General features: G+C 39.7%; 2 protein-coding genes across 2 annotated transcripts in view; one reads left to right on the plus strand and one right to left on the minus strand.

Annotated features, from left to right (window-relative positions):
- Positions 1 to 23,913, plus strand: part of CDC73 (cell division cycle 73) — a 135,219-nt gene that overhangs the window by 71,575 nt on the left and 39,731 nt on the right. The window lies entirely within an intron of this gene.
- Positions 63 to 7,326, minus strand: B3GALT2 (beta-1,3-galactosyltransferase 2). The gene is made up of 2 exons (XM_063117289.1): positions 6,584 to 7,326; positions 63 to 1,850 (listed from the first exon to the last, which is right to left on the minus strand). The coding sequence occupies exon 2, from the start codon at positions 1,723 to 1,725 to the stop codon at positions 457 to 459; it is 1,269 nt and encodes a 422-aa protein (XP_062973359.1). The 5' UTR covers positions 1,726 to 1,850; positions 6,584 to 7,326; the 3' UTR covers positions 63 to 456.

A 23,913-nucleotide genomic window follows, 5' to 3' on the forward strand; every position in this document is an offset into this window, starting at 1 on the left:
TGTGTTATCCCACTACATTTCTGAATACTAAATACATTTCTGAATACTAAAGTGAAAAACCTTTGGAAGTTCCTTTTAAAAAAGAAAATTAGTATGGAATATTTGCGCAGTTAATTTTATTGGCACATAAAATAGCAATTGTACCACCGAACTGTGCATGCTTATTATTGCACATTAACACAAATACCTTGATACCGTTTTTCGCTTTCTTCCCAAATTTTGAAAACCTTTTGATTAATACTTCCATTGTAGTACTGTTTTCAAGAATTAGATTTTTTTGTTTTGTTTTAAATTAAAAAAATAATTTTCAAACATCGTTAAGTGCTTGGTCTTAAATATTGTTCCTCTTAAGCACAACATGGTTTTTTTTTTCACTGTACATGCTTTCAGCCATTTTTTAATTTATTAATTTTTTTACAAATTCCACATGGAATACTTTTAGGAGGAAGGTCCCTTCTAGTGCAGTTTGCGATGACGGTACTTGCCCGCTTTTTCTTTTGCTGTGTTGGCACAGGCATTGTGCTTATTCTGTTGTAAATGGTTCCAGTATTTGATCAGTTCACTAGGCTGGAACTGATGGGAGGTAATTAGGTGACTGTATTTACAGCTGGAATAAGAAACCCGCCAGTGATTGAAGACAAACTCATTGGGTGGGGGCATTGGGTCAATTCGCAACTTGGCAAGACAGATGCCCACATATACATCCTCTAAGTGCAAACGTCTGATACTCAGTGAGACCTTAAATATTTTTTCTGCTAAATCTCCAGAAAAGACATAGCCAGTTCCAGAGCAGAATACAGGGTAGCGCTCGCTTGGATAAAGATCAGGTGGCATATACCACTTGCTATCTTTGTTACGATTGGGTGCATAACCCCTCATTAGATAGCCTGTAAAGTATTTGTGCCGGAGAGGCAATTCTGGCTTCAGAAGCTTATGTATTAAATACTCTGTATTGACAAACATGTCGCTGTCAGTTTTCATAACATACGGAACATTTGGGCAATAGGTGGCAACCCAGTTCATCCCCATAAGTGTTTTAATTGTTAAGTTGTAATAAGTGTCTAAATACTCTTGTTGGATAATATCATGATATTGCCTACTTTCCTCCAGGATGGCTCGCTGAAGGTATCCATTTAGTTTAACGCTTAAACCCAGCAGAAAAATCCGAACAATTTGGATCCCAGGTGCCAGGCTCTCATTCCCCCATGTTTGTCTAATAGCTTGTCGAGCTTCCACTTGGCCTGGTTCTGCAGCTATGAGCAGTATAAGAAATGGGCTTTTCTCCTGGCATTTTTCAGGTTCATTGATGATATACTTAAAGTGATATGAAGTTGGATGTCCAGTACCTCTTGCATTGTAAATACTCCCATTGGCACTGAGTGTATTCTCTAAACCAGTAACTCCTTGAGGCGACAGTTCTGTATTGTTGGAGTTAGTAATCGTCTGTGGCCTGAGGGTCTGAGGAACTGCATCCTTCCAAATGGTCCTCAAAGAGCTGTGGTTTGTTTCACTTCTCGTTGATCTAAATCCCCGTGTAGTGTAAGCCACAGGGTTTTCTTTGAATCCAGCTCTGCCGGGGAGCCAGTCATGGTGATTAAAAAACAGAAATATAGCAAAAAGGAATACAAGAGAGAGTAGACCAATGAAGTGGGTGCGAAACAGGGACCGCTTGGTATTCCAGGTCATCTTGGCAAAGCAGCAATGCCTCCTCCTCCACTGAAGCATGTTGTAGGTATCCAATTATGGGATGTGAGAATGGTTGAAGCAAATGCTTTCTTTCTTCTTGGATCCACTGCTATTTCTTGGAATTCATCTTTGTCCGTAGGGAGATAGTTAGTGACTGACCAGCTCTGCAAAAGTCAAAGAAGGTTTAGTGAACAAGTTTTCAAAATTTATACTTCCCTTTGTTGTATGCAGCTTAGAAAAACTACATAAAGAAGAGGTAGGTCTTTGTATTAGTCATCTCTATAACACTTTTAATATTTCAACCACTTAACAGTCCATATCACAATCCATATTTATTCACATACAAACCCAATGTTAATATTTATTTAATTCCATTTAACAGTTAAGAAAGTGAGTCGGAGGAAGGCAATTGCCCAAAATCTCTTGATGAGTTCCTAACTGAGAAGGATTTGAATTCATGTTCTTCAAATACACATCCCAACTTCTTACCGACTCTGCCATTCTGGTGGGAAATAAGTTTTAAAAGAATAAGGCGCTCACCTTCAGTGTAAAATGAAATTATTTGCCCGTGGTTTTCAAAATTTCTATCGTCGGGTAACTCCTCTGTTTCTACCATTGAATCACTGAATATAGATATTACCTTTTTAAAAGGTAATATTACCTTTTTAGTTGCAGGGTTTTTACCATTCCAGCACATTGAAAAATTACAATACATTCTCTTATTGGGCTGTTTTTTTTTAAAAAAAAAAACTTGCTTGGGTCAAGAAAATGCGAGAGTGACTTGAATCAGACCAATGTACAATGCTAGATGTTATGAGGTTCTTGGGAAAGGCCAAGTGTAAAGGTCTTGATACCAGATGGAAGGTTTATTGGCATTAATTAAAACTGATTAGATATGCAGAAGGTGGTATGGCTCACAGTTGGAGGCCCTTTTTGCAAAATGTTCATGTATTGGAAGTGGGACAGACGGTGCAAGGTTGATTGTAGCAGAGTTCTGTTAGTCACAGTACACTGCTTGGCTTGTTACCATTGGTTCCTGCTGTGTTCAGAAAGTCAATGAGAAGATACACCTGTCAAAATTAATTTTCAGGGTCCAGATACTCACCACAGCATCCTTCAACATTAACATATATTAAACACTTTGGTTAATGTTTATTCCTCTTTAACCTTTCTCTCTAAAACCGAATACTATTTTCTTTTGTTGATTTTGCTGTGGCAAAGTTGTTGCATTTCTAAAGTGAAGTTTTAGTTATCAATAGCTGTTGCAGCTCATTAGAGGTTTTAAGTCTGTGCATACAAATATGAACCAACTTCCAGATTCCCATTCCCCAAATAATATTTACGTGGAAAGAAATCAATGAACCTTATGTAGACAGTTTCCTTTTCCTTCATAATCCTGAAGCTGTGAAATACTGCTCACTTAGAAAACATAGTTGGCATACTTTCTACATGCTGCAGACTATAATCCAAACTTTATAATACATTTCCTCCTGTTATTCCCTTTTGGTATTCAGGATAAGAGTCAATGTGACAGTTTTGTGATACTGCATATTAAAACCCAATCATATCATTTTCAAATGAGCCTCTCATTGCATGTTATGAATTCATTTGTGATCCCCCCCCCCAATTTGTTCTAATTTATTTCAAAACCCAAGAGTTTTGAACCGGAATAATAGTCTCGTAGGGGGAGAAAAAGAATCTATTTTATGTAAATATGTAATTTATTTAATTACTTTGCTATCTCTCCTAGCCAATATTTGATTTAATTCTTTATTTTAACAAGTTAGTGGTGTGTTGCATGAGTAATAACACCTTTAGCATAAATCAGTTTGGAAAATAAAACTGGCACTGAACGGGATAATGACATTAAATTATAAAGATGGATGCTGGCTCAAACATGTACTTAAATACACAATTATGTTAAGTGAAACCTGATTAATATACAAATAGGAAAATGCATAATTTTAAATAATTAGGGCAAATTAAGATCTTTATCATTTCAAATGGACAAAATTAAGGAGTTTTCAATTCAGTGTAGGTACATTTAAATATTTGCAATGTCGTGATGGAAGTATTATCTATCATTCAGAACAAAAGCTGTATTTCATCTTACTAACCACCACTAGGAGGAGCAAGTGGGGGGGCGGGGGGTTAGCCTTGAATTTTAATATGCAGTACATCTTGAAACTTAACACATATTCTGAGCTTTGCATTAAGATCTTCAAGGCTGTTCTCCCCGAAACCAGAAATATGCTATGAATAACTGTTAAAGGGGATTTCCTGGACTTATAAAATACAAGTGTACCTTTTAACACTGAGCTGAATCCATGGGTAAAACTAGATAAAATGATATTCTAACTCTTTCTAATTCTAATAATGTATTAATAGTTAAATCTTTGTGGGGTGAGTGGGTTGTGGCATATTTCTTGTATCTTAAAAAGCAGTCGTGTAAATAGTGTGTGTGGGGGGGTTAACACTGAAAAAAACCTGTTAATCATTTTGAATAGATCTTCTTACATGATTCCTTGCTGGGTTCAAAAATGGGTTAACCATTATAAGAGATGAACAGTGGAAATATGTTGGAGGGAGTTGTATTAAGTGATGCTTTAGAATTAATCTAAATGTATCATGTCTACAATAAGGATTTTATTTGATGAAGCTGTCATATATTTAGGATGTGTTCCACTGCTTGAACAACCACAGCATCAGAATTATTATTATCAGTACATTTAAGAATGCACAAGAAAGGTTAATATTTTGTTGTTGGCAGTCACCATTCTCTTAATGATGTCACCCAGTTATATTCAAATGTCTTGGTTTACTATTTAATCAACTCTAGCAGCGTATTTTACAAGAACTATTGAGGATTATCCTGGTAGAACTTTGTTTCTGTTAGAACGAAGAGCAAGTGTTCTAATATCAATAATTTTGATTGTGTAAATTTACTAGTTGGTAACTGGTGAATGGATCTTAATTTCCTACAATATTTGATGTATCCACCATGCTGTTGAATGTTGTACTAAGACATATAGGTCAATATATGTATTTTTAAAGTTAGTTGGTTTCTCAGCACAGTATAAAATGATTGTGGCTTGGGAGGCAAAGGGTGTATGGCATCCTATGCATGGACTGGAGGTTTCCTAGTCCCTGGTGTTCCCTAAAAGCTATGCCTGAGGGTCAAGAGACATTGTAGAGCTACATGAGATAAAAGGAGATGAAGCCAAAGGAGATGAAGTCTCAGTCAGTGTGTCTGTCTCTCTCACAGGCACACAGATATGCATGCCTTCCACTCATGGATGGGCCGGTTTGGATCCTGGCCTACATTAAGAATGGTAAACTTATATATTAGATGCACCCTTGAATTTCAGTTCCTCATGCTGACACAGTGGCTACCAGCAATGGCATTGCTTGGGTTTGGTTATTGGCGGGGTACATTTTAGGTCCTCATATTTTCTGTGGTTCTTGTGAGCCAACTGTTTTGTTTGAAATAAAAATTAAGAAGGGGAGCTTGAGATCTGGTGTAGTGAGCAGAACAAGTGACTCCAACTGTATTATGCAGGGCCTGATATTAGTCTTGACATATTAATACTTTACTAAAAAGGGGGGAAATGTTCATTTGTCATTTTATAATCCTAGCAGCTCACAACACATGCTTTTGAATGAGCTTTCTTTACGGTTATACATGTTTGTTTCCTGTAATTAATGTTTCTGTATGCATATTTACATGCTATTTTTCATACTGCTCGGTTTGTCTCATGTTTTCTCGTCAAGGAATAGCCTTTTAAAATCAGGCTCTCTCCACAATTTTACTAGTTTTGTTGCATGTTAGTTTTGCCATAAAAGAAAGCATATTTATGTTTAACACTCTTTAATAATTAGTATTGTTTGTTGGGTAGATTTTTTTTGAGCAGATGTACTTGGGCACTAAAGACTGTTAGGCTGCTATAGATTCGGGTCTTAATTTTTTTTACTGCAGATAAGTAATCTGAGTTCCTGACAGTTCTTCATCAGTAAGCATTCCAAACCTACCAACCTTACGATTGGAAATAATGGCACTTTAATTGTGCTAGCTGCTTTTTCACAATTAAACAACCCAAACATCACATGGTAGACAGAACATGGTAGGAATGGGGGCACATACACCCCATCTCGAAGGAAACAGCCTATTGAGGCTTCCTTCTGAGATTCTGACAGTTATTGATACTACTTAATGGTATCCAGATGATTGCAGTGCTGGTGCTCACAACTCACATTGCTGTCATTACCCCCCCTATTCGGAGTCCTTTTGGGGGGGACGTATGGGTGTGTGGGTGTGGAGCCAGGTGTGGCTGATAATATTAATCAGATGACACTTCGTGTGTATGATGGAGTAAAGGAAATGCTAAAAAGTGGTATTGAGCTGACAATTGGACTGCCTAATCTGTTTTGATGGTTCTGAGTGTGTGTCACACCATAGCTTTGTTATGGCTGTTTTAAGATCACAATAGGTAAGGATTAAGTCTGACCTAGTTTGAGTAACAAATTGGTTTTTGAAACAGGATGTAAAGGTAAATTTCTCAAGACTACACAATTGCTACAGATAGCTACATTATCCTTCCTAATCTCTGTCCTTTTCCCACTCCCTCCCTTCCCAATCCTCCACAGCCTTCACATTTGACTGTAAGTGACAGATTTATTAGTACAAATGTAGTGGCATCCTATCCTTTTCAACTGAGCTAATTTTTTTTTATTTTTTTTTTAAAAAAGAAGCCTTTCCTACGTTTTTATAATTTATTTATTTTTGTTCACCATTCATGGAATGATTAGCTCTGGCTTCTATAGCTGGGGTTGACTATCCTCTGTATACTGCTAACAGCACATGCAGTTGAATGAAATATCATACAATGATCTGACATACCTTCCTTGGTCAGGCCATTTGTGGTGAGAGGACTATGCCCACTGCAAGTAGTTTTGGCACGCCATCCCTTCAGCCAAAAAGATGCTATCGGCCATGCGCACATCTCCCCCCAGCAGCCGGCTGCCTGCGACTGCTTTTCAAGGTATCCAGTGTGTCTATCTGTATGCTTCCTGCTCTGCTACCTTGCCTGCTCACTGGTTTGCTCGGCTTGATTTTTCTCTGGTCATCTTTCAAGAGACGGAAGCAGCGCTTCTTGCTTCCATTCTGACCGGCATTGTCTGCTACTGACAATGGAAGCATTGAAGCTTTTGCCGTTGGTGTTTCCCTTGTTGGACAATGCAGTGCTGTGTTCCCTCTTCAGTATCCATATTTTTTCTGGCGAAGCCAGGCAAAGCAGCAAGAGCTAGAATCGGGAGCTGTTCGCTTGCATTTGATAATGGGATTTACCCCTCTTCCTTCATTGTTGCTAGGCAGTAACCAAAAGGGACGTCTTGAAGGGGTGAAAAAGGTTTTAGCTGAAGGTTTTGTTCTGCAAAATCCAATCCATAGTTCCTCATCTGCTGCACAGGCAGGCAGCAGTTTAAATGTGGGCTTTGACAGATGCTGTCTTCTGACAGAGCAGAATTTCACGTCATTGCTTGGCTGAGTCCCACGTGATAGTTTGCATTCATTTGGACTAAATCTGAAGGCAGCCAGAGAGCTTAGTGCTTTTGCTTCTGTCCGTTAGAGGATACACATCCAAGCACTAGATGAATAAAATGTGAGGGTGTTTATGGTGGTGATTAAATTGACTATCCCCCCTCCCCTTTTGCCTTGCTTTATCTTTAGTAAAGGAATCCTTACTGGTCTCTAAATGTTCCTTAATATTAGCTTCTCTTTGTGTAGGAACGCCCTAGTTGTAGAACTCCCTCCCTTGGGAGGTTAGGCTAGCCTCTCCTTTAATATCTTTTAGACAGCTGCTGGACACAAAATTGCTCTGAGGTTTTATCAGTTAATGGCACATTGTGTTTTTTTTTATCATTAATCCCCAGTTTTAAAATATGTTTTGGTATTTTCATGTATTTTAATTGGTGCATTTTATTAAACATCGCATCAAGCTCTCATCGAATGGAGGGGTCTGCATTTGCCACAAGCTGTTTAATGTATTGGCTTGTAGTATTCTTCAGAAGCTATTGTTTTTAGTGAGTACCTTGTGTGACTAAAAATAAAAACCTCTGTTTCCTGCAATTCTTCTAATCTTGATGATGAAAGCGGAACTTTGTGATGTGATTAGATTAGTCAAAACACCTTCTACTGACTTGATACCCCATCACATTTAATGTTTTGCATAGATACCAGAAAGTTCAGCACTGTAAAATCAGGGTAGATGAATTATCTGCTTTTCCAGTCTCCTCTGTTAATAAATATAGCACTTTACATGGTTTATATTCCTGCAGACGACCTTGCCTTGATCTCTCCTCTTCTACCAAAGTTTGTAAAATCCATATAGAACATACATATAATACATAGCATACAATGTAATATATAGGGTTTATAAGCTGAAGACAGAAAATGTTGTCCTTAGAGAAAAGAGTAGAATGGTATGTTACAAATGTGCTTCACAGTTTGCTTAATATGTGCTGTGAACAATTTTATTTAACAAATGGTGGTAGAACTTGGAATTTTGTGTTACCTGACTTTTTTAGAAGACGTTACTGGATGAGAGAGTGTTAATAACTGAGGAAGTACCATAGGTGTAGAATAGATCTGTAAAGGCAGGATGAGTAGGATTGAGTTCTACAGGATGGGAATGTAGAAATTTTTATTCTCTCCATAGAAATAACAAACCAAACTTCCCAATTCTCTAATTACTCGTTTAAAACCCAAGTAGCAAAAGTACACAAGCCTTAATTTATAAGATATATGTGCAGCACCATTGATTATGAATAGTCATCTCAGAGAGCAGGACACAAAATAATGGGCTCAAGTTACAGGAAGCCAGATTCTGGCTGGACATCAGGAAAAACTTCCTGACTGTTAGAGCAGTACCACAATGGAACCAATTGCCTAGGGAGGCTGTGGGCTCCTCACACTAGAGGCATTCAAGAGGCAGATGGATAGCCATCTGTCAGGAATGCTTTAAGGTAGACCCCTGCAATGAGCAGGGGATTGGACTCGATAGCCTTGTAGGCCCCTTCCATCTCTACTGTTCTATGGTTCTAGTGCCCATTATTGAAATGACCTGGCTTCCTTGTAACAAACACAGAAGTTGGGCTGGGGACGGCAGTGGAAATATTTGTAGGTAAATGCTACTATTTAAATCTATTTAAACTACGCTGACCAAAATTGCCAGTGCTTTTTGTGCCATTTATTGTGATTATATTTTTATTGCTTTTAATATTTTAACTGGTTTTATGTATTCCATTGTTGTAGGCCACCTTGTGAGGGCTTCTGCCCTGAAAGTCAGCCAAGAAATGTTTTAAAGAAAACCAAATAAATAAATTGCACCAAAATTTAAAGTAAAATATAAATTGTCACTCAGTCAAATGAGTGTTACAGAAATTTCTGTGGCACGGAAGTTAAGCTGGTGAATCACACCATGTGCATGACTTGACTTCCTCTGTAGACGTTATGGGGAAGTATGAGCACTAGGAGCTGTTTGATTGTTCTAAGGTAGAGAGAGATGGATTACTGTCTGGAGAAAATTTGAAAAGGAGGGGAGAACTTGAGGTGGGTTTGGTGCAGGGTTGGGGGAGACAGAAGCTAATCTGATCTCACCCCAATGGCAAGGAAAGCTGACAAGTTCTGAGAGTAGTGTTTGAGAAAAAGTTCCCAGTCACAAGTTCAGCATCTGACATTGGCAAGAGAAAGTGTCAAACCTAGCCAGTTCACCCACATCTCCATTTCCATGTTTGTCTATTACCTCAAACTATGGGTGGGCAATACATGGCTCGTGGGCCACATGCAGCCCTCCATGGGAATTTTATGGTCTCTACTGGGTTCCCTGCCTACGCAGTGTGGATCCCACCACTGCTGCGCTGCTGAATTCCCAGTGTTTCTGTTAGGAAACAGGATGCACGGGGAACACACACTTCGTTTTCCATCAGAATCGCATTCCCAGCAGCACAGTTTCCATGACATGCGGACCTGGCCAGGGTGGCTTGTGGCCTTCATTAACATGCCACCCTTCACCCGTAGCCTTATTTCCCCTTCCATGATCATGCAAACACAGGCGGTTAAAGCCCCTCATCAATCGTGGGCGTGGACAAAAGCTTTCTGGGTTCTGATCTAACTACAAAATAAGCAAAAAGAGCATGCTGTTGCTTAAGAATAACTAAGGGAGGGGTGAATCTAATTAAGTTGAACTTTGGGGTACTGGGATCTTCTCCCCCTTTCATATGTCATAGATGGGAGAAAGTAGGATGGAAGAACATAAATGCAGCTACTTAAGCTATTCCCATTTCTCTAGTGGTTTGAGCAGATTCTCAGTTGGAACAAGGGCAACATTTTCAATATTTGATCTTAATTTTCCTGGATACCAGACATAAAGAAGTTTAAATATACTGTTTTTGACTAGAGCGATTTATAGCTTATTGGCAATGTCCTAGAAAGAGATGTTTTCTTGATTCCCAAAGCATTACTTTGTTGTGCAATATTTAATGATCCTACAGTTTTTAAAACCACATTACTAATCTAGTATTGTGGTCAATATACCCCAATTAAGATGCTGTTAAAAATGAGATATATTTGGCAGTGATCCAGTTTAATGAAAGATTATGGGGTGGGGGAGGATATAGGTTTGGTGTGTAGTCTTTATAATTGTTTCCAGGGTTAACTCCTATGGTTTCTCAACAACTCTAGATACTTTATTCAGTATTTTTCATTCAGCAGAAAAAAAACCTCCTGAAGGTATGAATAAATTTACTGATCGAAAAACCTCATGTTGACTCAAGCTCCACAAAGCCAAGAAATGGGAAACTAAGGCTGATGCCTTAACTGATATGCCCAGTGATCAGTAATGGTGTGCAATGCCACAACCTGTGCTGGCTTAAAACGTACCCTCCACGCACCCACAGTTTTCCTAGATTTTTCCAGACCCAAATCCAGATTTATTTATTTATTTATTACATTTTTATACTGCCCAATAGCCGAAGCTCTCTGGGCGGTTCACAAAAATTTGTGGGGAGGATGGGTGTGCCTGGGACCAACAAAGATTCCCCAGGTTTCCTGGTCTTGCCTTATGAAACATCTGGGCCTTAACTTATTGCTAGAAGAATCCTGTGAATTGACTCATGCCTGTTAGTTGCTTATGTCAGTTGTTGGGATGGAATGAGTTGGGGGTACCACTTTAAGATTTCCACCAGCACATGTGCTGCTGGACTCATCTGTGGTTGCTTTGGAACGTGAGGTGCCTGATGGGGATAAAGAGTTTGGGTGGGATAGTGTTGAAGTTAACAAGAAGCTCTAAGTGGAAGGGTTAAGCATCCTCTTCCAGCACAATACTATTCTCCCAACATCATTTTGCAGTAGAAAAGTAGTGTGGGCTCAGGTCTGTGAGCTCAGTTGTCTAACTTCATAAGAAGAGCCGTGCTGGATCAAACCAAGGGTCCAGCTAGTCCAGCACTCTGTTTACACAGTGACCAACCAGATGTCCATTGGAAACCCACAAGCAGAACATTAATGCAACAGCATCCTCCCACCCATGTTCCCCAGAAACTAGTGTATACAAGCTTACTGCCTCTGATACTGCACTTAGCCATCAGGAACTTCATTTTCTATGTAAGTCCCTCTTACATAAAAAAAGGGGGAAAGTCACTAGCCTATATAAATGCACTGTAACATAAATAATGAAGTACCCCATTCCTGCTGAAATCAATATGTCCCTCCCCACCACACTGCCAAGATGCCTCTTTTCTTGATGCCTCTTAAAAAATCTAAGAAATGGGTGTATTATTGTCAAAACTTACTTTGACATTTCTTATTACTGGCAAAACCATCCATCACAAGGGTGATAGGAAATACAGCTACAAGCACCAGACCGCAAGTCATTAACAGGCATTGCCAGTCAAAGCACTGTTGCATCAGAGGAGCCCTCCATCTCCTACTGTTTAACCCATCCTTCCAGCTACTGATATAAGCAACAAACAGGCATGCGCCAGCTTACAGAACAATTCTTCTACACTGTAAGGCACAGATGCTTCATAAGGCAATACAAGACCAGAACAATGTGGGGCATCTTTGCTGGTCCCAGTCACTTCACCCTCCTCACCTGGATTTGAGCCTGAAAGACCAAGAAAAAGTACAAGTTAATGGCGGGTAACTTGTGAGCAGACACAACTTGTGACATTGCATAACTTCATCATTAATCACAGTGAGGCATGTCAGTTAAGGTATTACTTAGCTTCCAATATTCCAGAGTATGTTTCATGCACTTTTCCATGGATCTTTACAAGTATTAGCCTTGGCACATTACTGATACAATAGCCCTACAATATTTCCAGCTTACGAAATGATTCTGAAACACACACACACACCATCATTAGCTGGTACATGTGTGTAAATGAATAGGTATGTCCTTCTACGTGCACTGGATTCCAGCATATCTTGTTTCTTTCTCCCCTTATCCACTCTCCATCCATGATCTGTCTAGCAGTGGGAATGATAGCCTCAGCTTTCAAAATTACCTCACTCTTATCTCACTTGACAGTTTCATGCTACCTTTCTCCCACTGTCAGAATGCTGATGGAACACTGGAATTTTTCTCACAACCCTGGAATACTGGCAGCATCCTAGCCAGCAGTGACTCAAGCTCTCCCCCTGATGTATCCACTGCCCGCCTTCCACATCCGTCCCTCTTCACCTCCACCCCTGGCTGCCTGTCCTCTGGGTCTGCCTCCTTCCCCTCCGAGCTTCACCCAGTCATCCCTTTGGTGCCATATCTCATGCCATGTCTCCCACCCCTCAGATTAGCAGCATTGGTTCTGAGGGATCCTTCCTTAGAGCCAGGCATAGTGGGGGATATCACATGCACCACTGCCTGTTCTGCCATTATAAGCCTCAAAACTCTACTGCTTATAGAATTGACCCCTGTTTAGCTAATAATGTGGAACATGGCATCCTTGATCTACCCACTGAGGCCAACAGTTGTGAAAAATCTCAATCAATCTGCCAATTTTTGCCACAGCTAGTTAAAAAGTGCTGAACTTTGATTCGCTTATACTTTTTGCTCCAAGTTGTGGCTCAGAGTATCATATATTAACTAAAGATGCAATTGTGTTATTAATGTAAAGTTTTAATCTTATTGAGGAATTTAGTTGTATTTTCCTTCCTTTGAATTTAATTGGCAACAACTGACCTCATATCCCTTAACTACAGAAAAATACTGAGGGTTGTGAAGTAACAGAGATTGGGGAGTACGTTTTTCACATTTTTAAATAACCTTTAATGTAAATTGTGGTCCCAAATGTATTGTGGGAGGTGAGGGAGTTAAATTTGTTTGGCACTATTTTGTATTGTTTCTATCTTGCACACCACCTTGAAAGGGTTCTACCTATAAAGGTAGCCTAAATACAATTTTAAATAAATAAAATTTGCAATAATTCCCTTTAAAGGGGATTGCTTTTAAAAAACAAAATATACATGGTGTAAAAATTGAATCTTCTTTCATCTTAAATAATTGAGCTCATTGAGGCAAGTGTTGGTAGCATAGGATTGCAGCCTTAACCTTTAGGCAATGTATTTATTATTATTTATTTGTGTTATTTATTTATTGCTTTTCTATACTGCCCCATAGCCAAAGCAATGTATAAATAAGAATCGATGTTTAAAGAAGTGGTGGATTTTGATTATAATCTACTGGTATTCACATTCTTAATACTGAGAAATGCATGGTTCTCTATCTCCAAAGCTTACCAACAGATTATATTAAAAGCATAACAGATGGGTAGATTAGCTTGCTTTTCTTTTTGAAATCATAGGCTGCTAGTATTGTTTTTCTTTAGCTTGCATGAATTTACACAATCCCCAGAAAATCCAAAATTTTCTTGAATTTTCAAGAATGACTTCTAAAATGCATATTTAGACAAAATGGATCCTTTGCAGTTGAGCTGCTCTTAGGATGGTCAGATTATCACTGTTACTAGTAACCACTGCAGAGTGTGACTATTCTATTTTATGGATGTTCAGATGCCCTTAGTGTTATTGCCTCAAATCCTACAGTAGCTGTGAGGTTTCTTGAAGTAGTTGTCTTTGTAAAACGTTTCTTAGTCTGCTTCTGTATGTAACATATTTTTGTTACAAGATGAATGGCAGTAGATGCATTCATCTACTCCTTGGCTAGATGCATTTATCTGAACCTTAAATAGGCAAAATATTTACTTAAGACAGTAATTCTTAAATAGATTGTCACCAGAGTGGTAATATCTAGAGGGAGCAATTCTGAAAAGTGACCGTGGTATGGGAAGTTTGATGTCCAGGTCTCAAGTGCCTAGCCCCTAGCTTTCTTTGTAGTGAAGCTGACAAGCCATGTTTCAGTCAGTTACCTTTATTATGCAAACTACAAACAAACAGGTGTTGCCTCAGGCTACAGACAGTACCCTCATGCAGCAAGTTAAAGCACCATGAATTAGAGCTGCTACGAAACTGTCCCTGGCTACTTCAGAGCCCCCGCTTCTCAAACTGATTGGGCTATCTGGTCCTGCCCTCAAGTTGGGTTGTACCATGGGATCACCTCCCTTGCTGCAAGTCTCATGATCCTTCATTGCTCCTCTCTTTACATCTGGCATCTGGGGTGTCTTATTCCCATACCTTCCTCCACTTCCTTAGGGGCCTGCATTCCCACGGGTTCAGAAGCTCCAGGCTGGCTGTCATCCAAATGATTAGTCAGCAACTAGGCTTCATCCTCTCTGACACTGCTATTCTCACCAGCAGCTGCCCTCCCCTGCTCCATTGACACCTCGGCAAAGCCTTGCCCCTCCCTGTCTGACTCAGAATCAGTTCCCATGCCTTCTTGGGGTGTGTCTGCAGAAGTGTTGGGTCCAATCCCTATACCAGGTCAATGAATAGATGGACCCATAGCAAACTGTTGTCCCCCTTATCTTTTAAAGCAGAGGTGGGCAGAAGGTAGATCTATAGATGCTTTGGACTTCAACTCCCAGAAGTCCCTGCTAGCATGGCCAATAGTCAAGAATACTAGGAGTTGAAGTTCGTAACTTCTAGACATCTTCTTTCTCCCCACTTATGTTTTAGAGAATGGTTGTGAGAATGATTGGATAAGGACCAAAATCCATTTATATATGATTTCTGATATCTGTGATTTGCAGTGCAGGTTCTTTATTTGCTTTTGGTGTGACCAATAAAGCAATGCAAGGTTAGAAGAGCTCTTGTGTGCAACCTCAGTACTTCAACTCTTTTTAGATCCCAGGTCTGATTGGTATTGACCACCCTATATCAGAGAGTTATGGTCACATTGGACATTGTTATCTGCTCTCTTCTTGGGGGTATATTCCACCAGGGAGGGGTTGCTCTTTGCATTGAACAGAATAATAGTAACAAATCAAGAGAGATTGTAATTTGGATAGTAAGTTCATTGGGGCAGGGACCAATTGTTTTTGCTTGTTATCGCAGAAAGCGCTGTAAGTAGTGGTGGTATTTTATAGTACCATTAACAGTATTTTTGAACTAAGGTAAATATTCTATTAGTATGCAACTTGTGAGCTATCTGTTTGGTTGAAGGTAAAATACAGAATCCCTACTTGTTTCAAACCAGGAAGACTTTAGTTTCTAAACTGTCTCATTGGAAGCCATTCCAGGGGTCACTAAAACAAGAGTTACTCTTATTGTCCCTGAACAGCTTACTGGTGCCAGTGGGAGCCATTAAAGTAACCAGAAAGAAACTGGGAAGCAAAAGTTCCATCATTTTGATTGAACCAGACCTGCTGGTTGGTCACTCCCTTAATAAGCCAGAATCGGATGTGAACGTTTGAAATTGGCTTCCCAGTCCAAGCTGGTTTGGGAATGACAAGCCAGGAGTCCCTGTTCAGACGCAACCCCAAGCTTTTGCCCTTTGGTAACTTTAAATCAGAGGACAGCTATGGCTCTTCAGATGTTTTTGGCTAAAACTTCCATGATCTCTCACAATTGGCTATACTGACTAGGGCTGATGAGAGTTCCAGGCCAAAACATCTGGAGGGCCACAAGTTGCCTATCCCTGCTTTAAATGCATCTGCTGGTAGGAGAATCCAAGTGGGGGCAGTTGGGCAGTGTGCATGAACATGCTACCCATGAAAGACTGACAAGGATTCTCTGGAATCATGGCTTATTGTTACATGTGAACGCAGTCTCTGGGCCACTTCAAACAATCAAAACAAGCCACCATGCCTTGTTGTGAGCTGTGGCATGTTCCGGTTGTAATTTGCATAAATAGAGTCCGGTTGCAGCTTATTGTGTTGTCAGAACTTGGGTGGCACAGCTTGTTGGAGAATTAAACCATCCTCCCTCCAGCAGGCCATACCACATAGGTTTGCATGACATGATAAGCCATGGCTGGGTGCTGATTATGCAAACTGCAACGGGTGCACGTTGCAGCTCACAACAAGCCACAGTGGCTTGTTTTAATCATGCAAACCGGATTTCAGTCTCACTAAGCATAATTACTGTATATCTTGGCTATGTACAGGGTGAGTTCAAATGATCACACGGCCCTGCACCGGGTTCAGACAACATGTCAACCTCTTTGCATCGCGGGCAATTACGAAAATGGCGGTCGTGTGTGCAGGGGGGAGAAGTCACAATGGCTCCCTCCCACCCCCAGCATGATGGTCTAAACCCAGCCACAGTCTAATTTGCCTACTTCTGGTTTTAAAAATCATAGTTCAACTTGCTTTTAAGTAAAACATTATAACTAAAGCAAAGTCGTCCCCCCCCCCCAAGATGGAGTAAATTCACCATTTCCATGTTTGAGTACACAGGACTTTCATTTAAATAGCAAAATACACCCCCAGCAAATTGCACATGCTCACAGAAAGAGGCCAGCTTTCTCCCCAGTAAGCATGAAATCAGCAATTGGGAAAGGTTTGGATCCCTGCCTCTGAGTTATGGCAGTGAGACCCAGGCCAGATCTACGCCTCGTGTCATAGCGATACAATCCCATCATGGTGATGCTATATCCCTCTTGCACATTTATACTTCTTATTGCACACAGTGTCATCTCTTGTGGTATTTTGGATAGTGTGGAATAAAAAGCAGTGTGGAATAATGCCTAGAAAGTAGTATACAGGATGTGAAATTTGCCCCATCAGTGCACTTCAGTACTGATAAAAATCACTTAGGGTAGATCTGTCCCCAGTCATGTAAAAGCATGTGAGCCGTTCACAAGCAGTAATGCCACCTTTGTATCATTTACACTTTGGTACTTTTTGAATGAGAGTGTCAAGAGTAAAGCAATAATCAGCATTTACAACTACTTAATCGTTTATTCACTTGGGTATCTTTATTTCCATTACTATCAAAGGTGTAGGTGTGCTACGTGTGGATGGTATTTAATGTTTGCAAGAGTTGCATTTATTTCCTTATCATGAGGGTTTTCTGAACTGGATGTAAAACAAGAAAAACACCCCACCCTCGCACAGTGACAATTTAGGGAAGACCACAAGTGTCGCTGTTGCCTTCCTTAATTTCCTCCCAGCAAGTTGAATCACTTGAATGTATTGTTCACTTTCCCGTTTGTTGATAAATGGCAAACAAATACACCGGTATTTATTATGAGGATTCATGCTGTGCTGTTGAGCAATAATGGTTCAAAGTTCAACTGCGTCTTTTGTTTTGAGATCTTCAAGTATTTCCCCACCCCTTATTTGAGATTTTCCTACTTCGCCCTTATTGGTGTAGTAAAATAAAAAAATAAAGGTTTTGTAATGGGAAGGGGGAAATTAATACTTGCTTTTTTTAAAAAAGTCATAGACTACATAGTTCAGTTCAGAGTCTCTCTCTCTCTCTCTCTCTCTCTCTCTCTCTCTCTGTGTGTGTGTGTGTGTGTGTGTGTGTGTTACTATATAGCACTGAACAACTGAGACATTTCAGCATCATTAATTAATGCTGATTTATTGTATCTTCCAACCTGTTAAAGCAGGAGGAGTATCCATCCCCCTGCTGTTCCTCACCTAGCAGCTTAGGCTTGTAAGTTTTGGCTGGTGACAAATAGGAATCACCTCCAGGAAATTCATTCTCTCCCCCCCCCCCCCCCCCCCGCTTATTTAGGCCATTAATAGGACTGCTAACTGACATATTTACAAACTAGTGACTTTTATAAATTTATGGATAAAGTTCTGGCTTACTTAAAATTCAAGAACCAGTGGACATGGTTAATCTTCCTTCACTTGGGGTGGGGATGAGTACCCAAACATGTATTTAAAAAACCAAAACAAACAATATAACTCACTCTCCCCCCCCCCCCGCACTTCTTGCCACTTCCATGGTCCATGTATTTTTTCTGTTATAAAGGGCTCAATTACTCAGTGGTGGTTCAATCGCCACTACACCTCCCTTTTTTTCCTTCACCAGGTTTGGGTGGCATTATCCTCTCTTGTGGCAGCTTCCGCATTAATCATCTGGTGACTTCACTCTGAAGTCTGAATCTCCCACCTCCAAATGCATGCTAGGATTGTTTGTTTGAATCTTGTTTTACTCTAACTAGGATGAAGGAAATTGTGTTATGCATTCGTTACCTCTTCAGTCTGGCTAATGGCAGTTAATTGTTCCAGTGAGGAATGGGAGGAATTGTGCAACTTTGTGTTTTGCACACTCCTTCAGCACCGAACTGATGCCACCAGTCGTAGTAGTGCTTCATGCTTGTCACAAACGCTTCTCTCACATTCTAAAAGGAACTGTGATTTTATGAAGCTTTGATTCAGCTCAGCAGGGGAGAGGAGGCTAACCTGCAGCAGCACTGAACATTTCAAAGTGAAAGAAAATTAAACTCTTATTCAGCAGTGTAGTGGTTTATAGGCTACCCTTGCGTGCATTGCTTAATAATATAAGGGGATAAAGAAATAGTTAAATATATAAATAAATGGACCGCTGACCAGAAACTTCAAAGCAGGCTTTGATCAGTGGAGATTTTAATTATAATGACAGCATCATGTGTGTGCCAAACTGTGTAAACACTTCTAAAAGCAGTGCAATATTTTCCTTATATACATTGCACTGTTTTTCATTGCTTGTTATGATTCCTTGTGCTATTCTTCCTCCTTCTCGTTCTCTGCTTTTTGTCTAATGTTCCCCTAGAATCTAGGGCCTAGATTAAAAAAAAACCAAAACTTTCCCACACTACTTTTTTCATCTTTTCTGGACTGACTGGTTGATATGTCCAGCTCTTTTTAATTCTCATATTGGATTTGTGGAATCTATCTGTATAGAAACAATGTCGTTCAAACGACAATTTCCAGAGGGTAATTGACAGGATCTACACTGACAACTGTTGGGGCCCAGGACACACTCCATGTACAGTTTTCAACACGTTTTTGAAGTGTTATATCTTGCTTAGTGGAGATCTGGCCCTTGCTATAGTCTATTGCAGGAAAAAATACAAAGAATCTTGTAGCACTTTAAAGACTAACACATTTATTCTGGTATAAGCTTTCATATAGTTGACTTCATCAGATGCATTATGGAGAGTTTTAGGTTTATATAAAGTACAGCTTCCTTTGTGCAATACCCATAGTGAAACTAAGAAGTTCAATTGATTAATTTTTTTGCTCTTCTCATTGAGTCCATAGTACATGCTTTAGAGCAGCCTGTGATTGAATTGATTCTTTGTTTCTATCAAAATGTCATTAGCCCTAATTATAGTTGTCGGTTTTCTTTGACTTGGCATGGCATGCATCCCTTTTTGTATGGCTAACTTTAAAAAGTCTGCAGCACCACAAAAGGACAGCCAGAATATTGTTATTGGAACCAGAAATGACGGGCTTGCATAACTCCAGAGTTATGGAGAATTTATTTTATTTATTATTTTATTTCATTTCTATACCGCTCAATAGCTGAAGCACTTGTGGTTCACGAAAGTTAAAAACCATAAGTGCAGCATAAAATATAATATGACAGCTTAAAAACACAATAAAGTATTTCTGATCTTTTTGAACCATTAATAAGAGGTCAGGAAGTCTCCTTAGGCTTGTGCATTCCCTCCACCCCTGACATGCAAATTTACCCCTCTTTAGATAAACATAATGCCGTGTTAACCTTAACCATGATTAGCTTTAATGTGTTTGCAAAATCACTTGAAATTCAGGTTTGAATTGATCCATGTTTAATGTTGACATTGGCACAGATGAGTAGCTCATATAAATAATGCAATAAATAATAATAATATATGTGGGGAGGGGAGGAGGGCACACCCAAACATATGGCTTGCTTCCAATCTCTTAACCATAGTATATTATTACTGAGAATGTTATGTCTGCAAATTAGGGAAAGGAGCAGGCATGCACGGGGTTGGTTAACAAGCCACTGTGGTTTTTTAACCAACCTCGTGTTGTATGAACCAGACCAGTCTAATCCACAGTGTGTAATTAGCAAAGAGTAGGTACACTTTTGAAAGAACTTATGGAACAAGCAGCCACATGCTACAGGGACACTACCAATCTGACTTTGTGGGGGGGGGGATTACTTCTCATATCCATCATGTGTGAACACTCCACATCAGCTAGGACATCCCTACAGGAAATGTTACATCATTGTAACCCAATATTATGGGAGAGGAGTCCCTATTTGAGCAGACCCAAACTATTTATTTATTTATTTATTTATTTATTTATTTATTTCATTTCTATACCGCCCAGTAGCCGCAGCCCTCTGGGCGGTTCACAAAAAACTTAAGGATTTTGAAACCAGTGTACCTAAACTTTATCCATCTCTCTTGAATCCAGTGGGGTTCGGAATTGTTAAGCCTTAGCAATAAAGAAACCTGCTTTTGATTTCCAATCTAGATTAGTTATGAAGTTACTGTGAAGTTACCAAACCTCTGCTGATACTTCCCTCTTTTGTGTGGATGTTGTTGTGTTGGCTACAGTTTCACAAGCATGGAAACACTCAAATTGTAAATAGAGGTGATGATGGTGTAAACCTTAGTAGCCGGGATTGCTGGGAGGGGTGATGTTGAGAGAGTACACAGCTGCCTACATTTAACCTTAGAGGAGATGATGCAATTTTTTAAATGCCAGTCATGATTTGTATTATAACACGAGTTACACACAGATTGAACCAGTGGTGACTGGTGAACAGTTGATACGTGCAGAAGTAGTTCTGCTCTCCAACCATGCCTTGCCTTGCATTTCTACATTTAACCCCCTCCCCTCAGCCTTCATGACTCTGACTTCCTTCCTTGCTGCTGGCATAAGCTTCTGTCTAGCTTAGAAGCACTCTTGTCACCTCATTCAGCTCATGCTGTACTGGCCCAGAGAACAGCCTCAGGCTCCATTCTCTCTGTCCTTCCCTTTGCCTTCCCTTCCCATAGCTCTGCTAGTGCCAGGAAAGGACAAGGAAGATCGAGCTAGACTGCTGCGAACATTGCCAGGAACTGACATTGAATGTCTAATGACAGCAGGAAACAGCATGGTTGCAGTTTTCGTGGCTCATTCTGCATCTGAACCCCGTGTGCACAGGAAATGAGACTGAAGTTCGAAGGTGTTTCATGAATTGTACTGTAGCCCCCCCCCCCCCCTTTAAACTGTTCCTCTTCTTACATGACACTTTGTAAGCTGGGTGATTTTTATGCATCTTAAGACAAAAAGATGGGTTGTGGTTGTGGTTGTTTTTAAAAAATGTCTCTGCCCATCAAAGATGTAAGTATGTAAAGAACCTGAGAACAGCAAGTCAGTATCTGTAACTGTCTTGGGTGAACAGCTATCAACTCTAGAAATCTCCTTGACTACAATTGCATGATGGCATGTGGAATAATTCATTTGGCAACTGAGCAGAATCCTAATCTTTTTCTTCTATTTCTTTTAAGCAAGTTGTTAGTCCATGTGGCTGACAAGAACAATCTGGAAATGCATTGGCACTTATGTCTGGAAACACAGAAGACAATAAAAGTCGAAGTGGGGATTTCAATGTCCTCAATATGTCAGTTGTAGCCCCTTTCCCATTTGATATTTTTCTTCCCCAGATTCCCTCCTCTGTCACCTTTCAACTGATTCACATAACTACCAAGCTGGTGTCGGTTGCTAGAATTTGTCGTGCCTGCTAATCACATGCAGATTTTGTCATTTGCAGGCCAGCACTGACATCTTAATTTGTAGTAGCTTATTATGTAGCTGCTTAAAAGTTTAAAGTAGAAATATGCAGCAGTTTGAAGTGGCCGCTACAAGTGGGAGCAACCTTGAGTAAAAGTTGTGTTTTCCAGTTGCTTGAAAAATATTTATTATTAATAATTTACCTATAAGGCACCTGTAATAAATAAATAGACATACATGCACAAATACACATCCACACAAAATTTTGTAATTATACACACTGTGCAAATGTGAGAATTGGCTCAAGTTGTTGAGCGTGGTGTCCAAACCCAGACCAATGGGTTGTTTAGAGGCTAAATAACCTGGCAGTTAATCCAGGTTCGCAAATCATGAACCACCAAGAGAGCTTCGGCTATTGGGCGGTATAAAAATGTAATAAATAAATAAATAAATAAAATGTTCAACAAACCTACATAGGAACCAGTTGTAGGCTGTTGATTAAAAAGTTGAAGTGGCTGGCACACTGCAGGTAGGCCTGCTCTCTCTTACTCGTCCTCAACAGTTCATGGTTTGTTTAGCCTATGAGAATGGGTTATGAGAAAGCACACGTTTGCCTTAATCACTCGCATGTAGGAAACAGAGAAGATATTCAGATGGTATGAGAGGAGTAGTTTTTATAAGCTGGAGATGGATCCAAGCGTCTTCTCTTCTTTCTTTTTTTCTGCATATTTTATTTTAAATGGGGTATTTGCCTTGATTGTGTGTCTGTGTGTGTTCCAATAAGCTTTGTGTAACGTGAAACTTGTTGGCACCTGAGGGAAACTAATATCATAATGTCTGCAAGTCTCCTCCAGGACTATTACAAATGCAGATCCTGTGGCTTTAACATCATAATAAGTCACGTCCTCTCCTCCCCTTGACAGTCTGCAGCTTACTTTTGCTTGATGGAATGCCGTTATGTTAAAGAGGGGATACTTTTTGAGCTGTACAGCTCTTTGTAAACACAACTGGCTTTATGCAATAGTTATATTTTGATATTTTCTTCTATTGGGTTTTCACAACAACAGTGCATTCTTTTAGCGGTCCCATATTATCATTTGCTTTGGACCACTAAACACGGCACAAGTCAGAATCCTGTAGAATGCAATTATAGTTGCTCACCAAATGCCAAGTGAATTTTATACATATGCTTTTTATAGGCGGTTAAGGTTTCCCCCCGCCCTCCTGCACTTCACTGTGACAATTTCCACTCAGGTTTTTTTCTAAATAGACTGCACTAATTCAGTGGTAAGGCTTATTGAAAGATAGCATGAGAGAGACTTTATGACAGGGGATGTCACAGAAGTTTACCAGTATTTTTTCCCCATTTAGAGCTGAAATGGGTTATAGCTTTGTCTGAAAAAAGTCTTTTCCTCCCCCTGGCCCATTTCCCAGTTAAGAAATGTCTGTTAAGTAGTTGATTGCATCACTTATTCATTTGACTTTCTAATTAAAGTTTCTCCAACTTTTAATGTAAGGGCTGGACCAACTAGCAGGAGGGGTGAGAGCCTCCACACAAACTACTTAGAAATGAAGTTCAAACAAATGATCTCTTGAGTTCCTACTTTGGAAACCATTTATTCCATATTGGAAAGTTGTCAACATGAAGTTAGAAACTATTCCTCTCTCCATTTTCCTTTGTTCTTCTTCTGCCTTGTTTATCCTTTTCCTGCCATTTCTCTTCATTTTCAAATACCTATTTCACATGAAAGTTTTAAACGAAAACCAATGGTTCTCCCAGTATCACTCAATTTATATGATGGCTTGATTTTTCTTCTCCCCTTTTCACCACTATGTTCTACTGGATCTTACCCATCTTACTGTTTCCCCTCGTTTCCCCTGGACTAAATATCTCAGCTTCTAGGAAATAAATAACATTTTTCAAGATTAAATTATTATTATTATTATTATTATTATTATTATTATTATTATTATTATTATTAAAGACATTTCTATATGTTAGGGTTTCACCCAAGGAAGTCTCCTCAGATGAAGAGGAGGCAAACTTACCAGAGGTAGTGGGTGTTTCCTCCCCCACAGCCAGGCCGGAGACCAGTGCACAGATAGAGTAAAGCTGTGCAA

Source organism: Elgaria multicarinata, chromosome 1 (assembly GCF_023053635.1).
Source record: "Elgaria multicarinata webbii isolate HBS135686 ecotype San Diego chromosome 1, rElgMul1.1.pri, whole genome shotgun sequence".
NCBI lineage: Eukaryota > Metazoa > Chordata > Lepidosauria > Squamata > Anguidae > Elgaria > Elgaria multicarinata.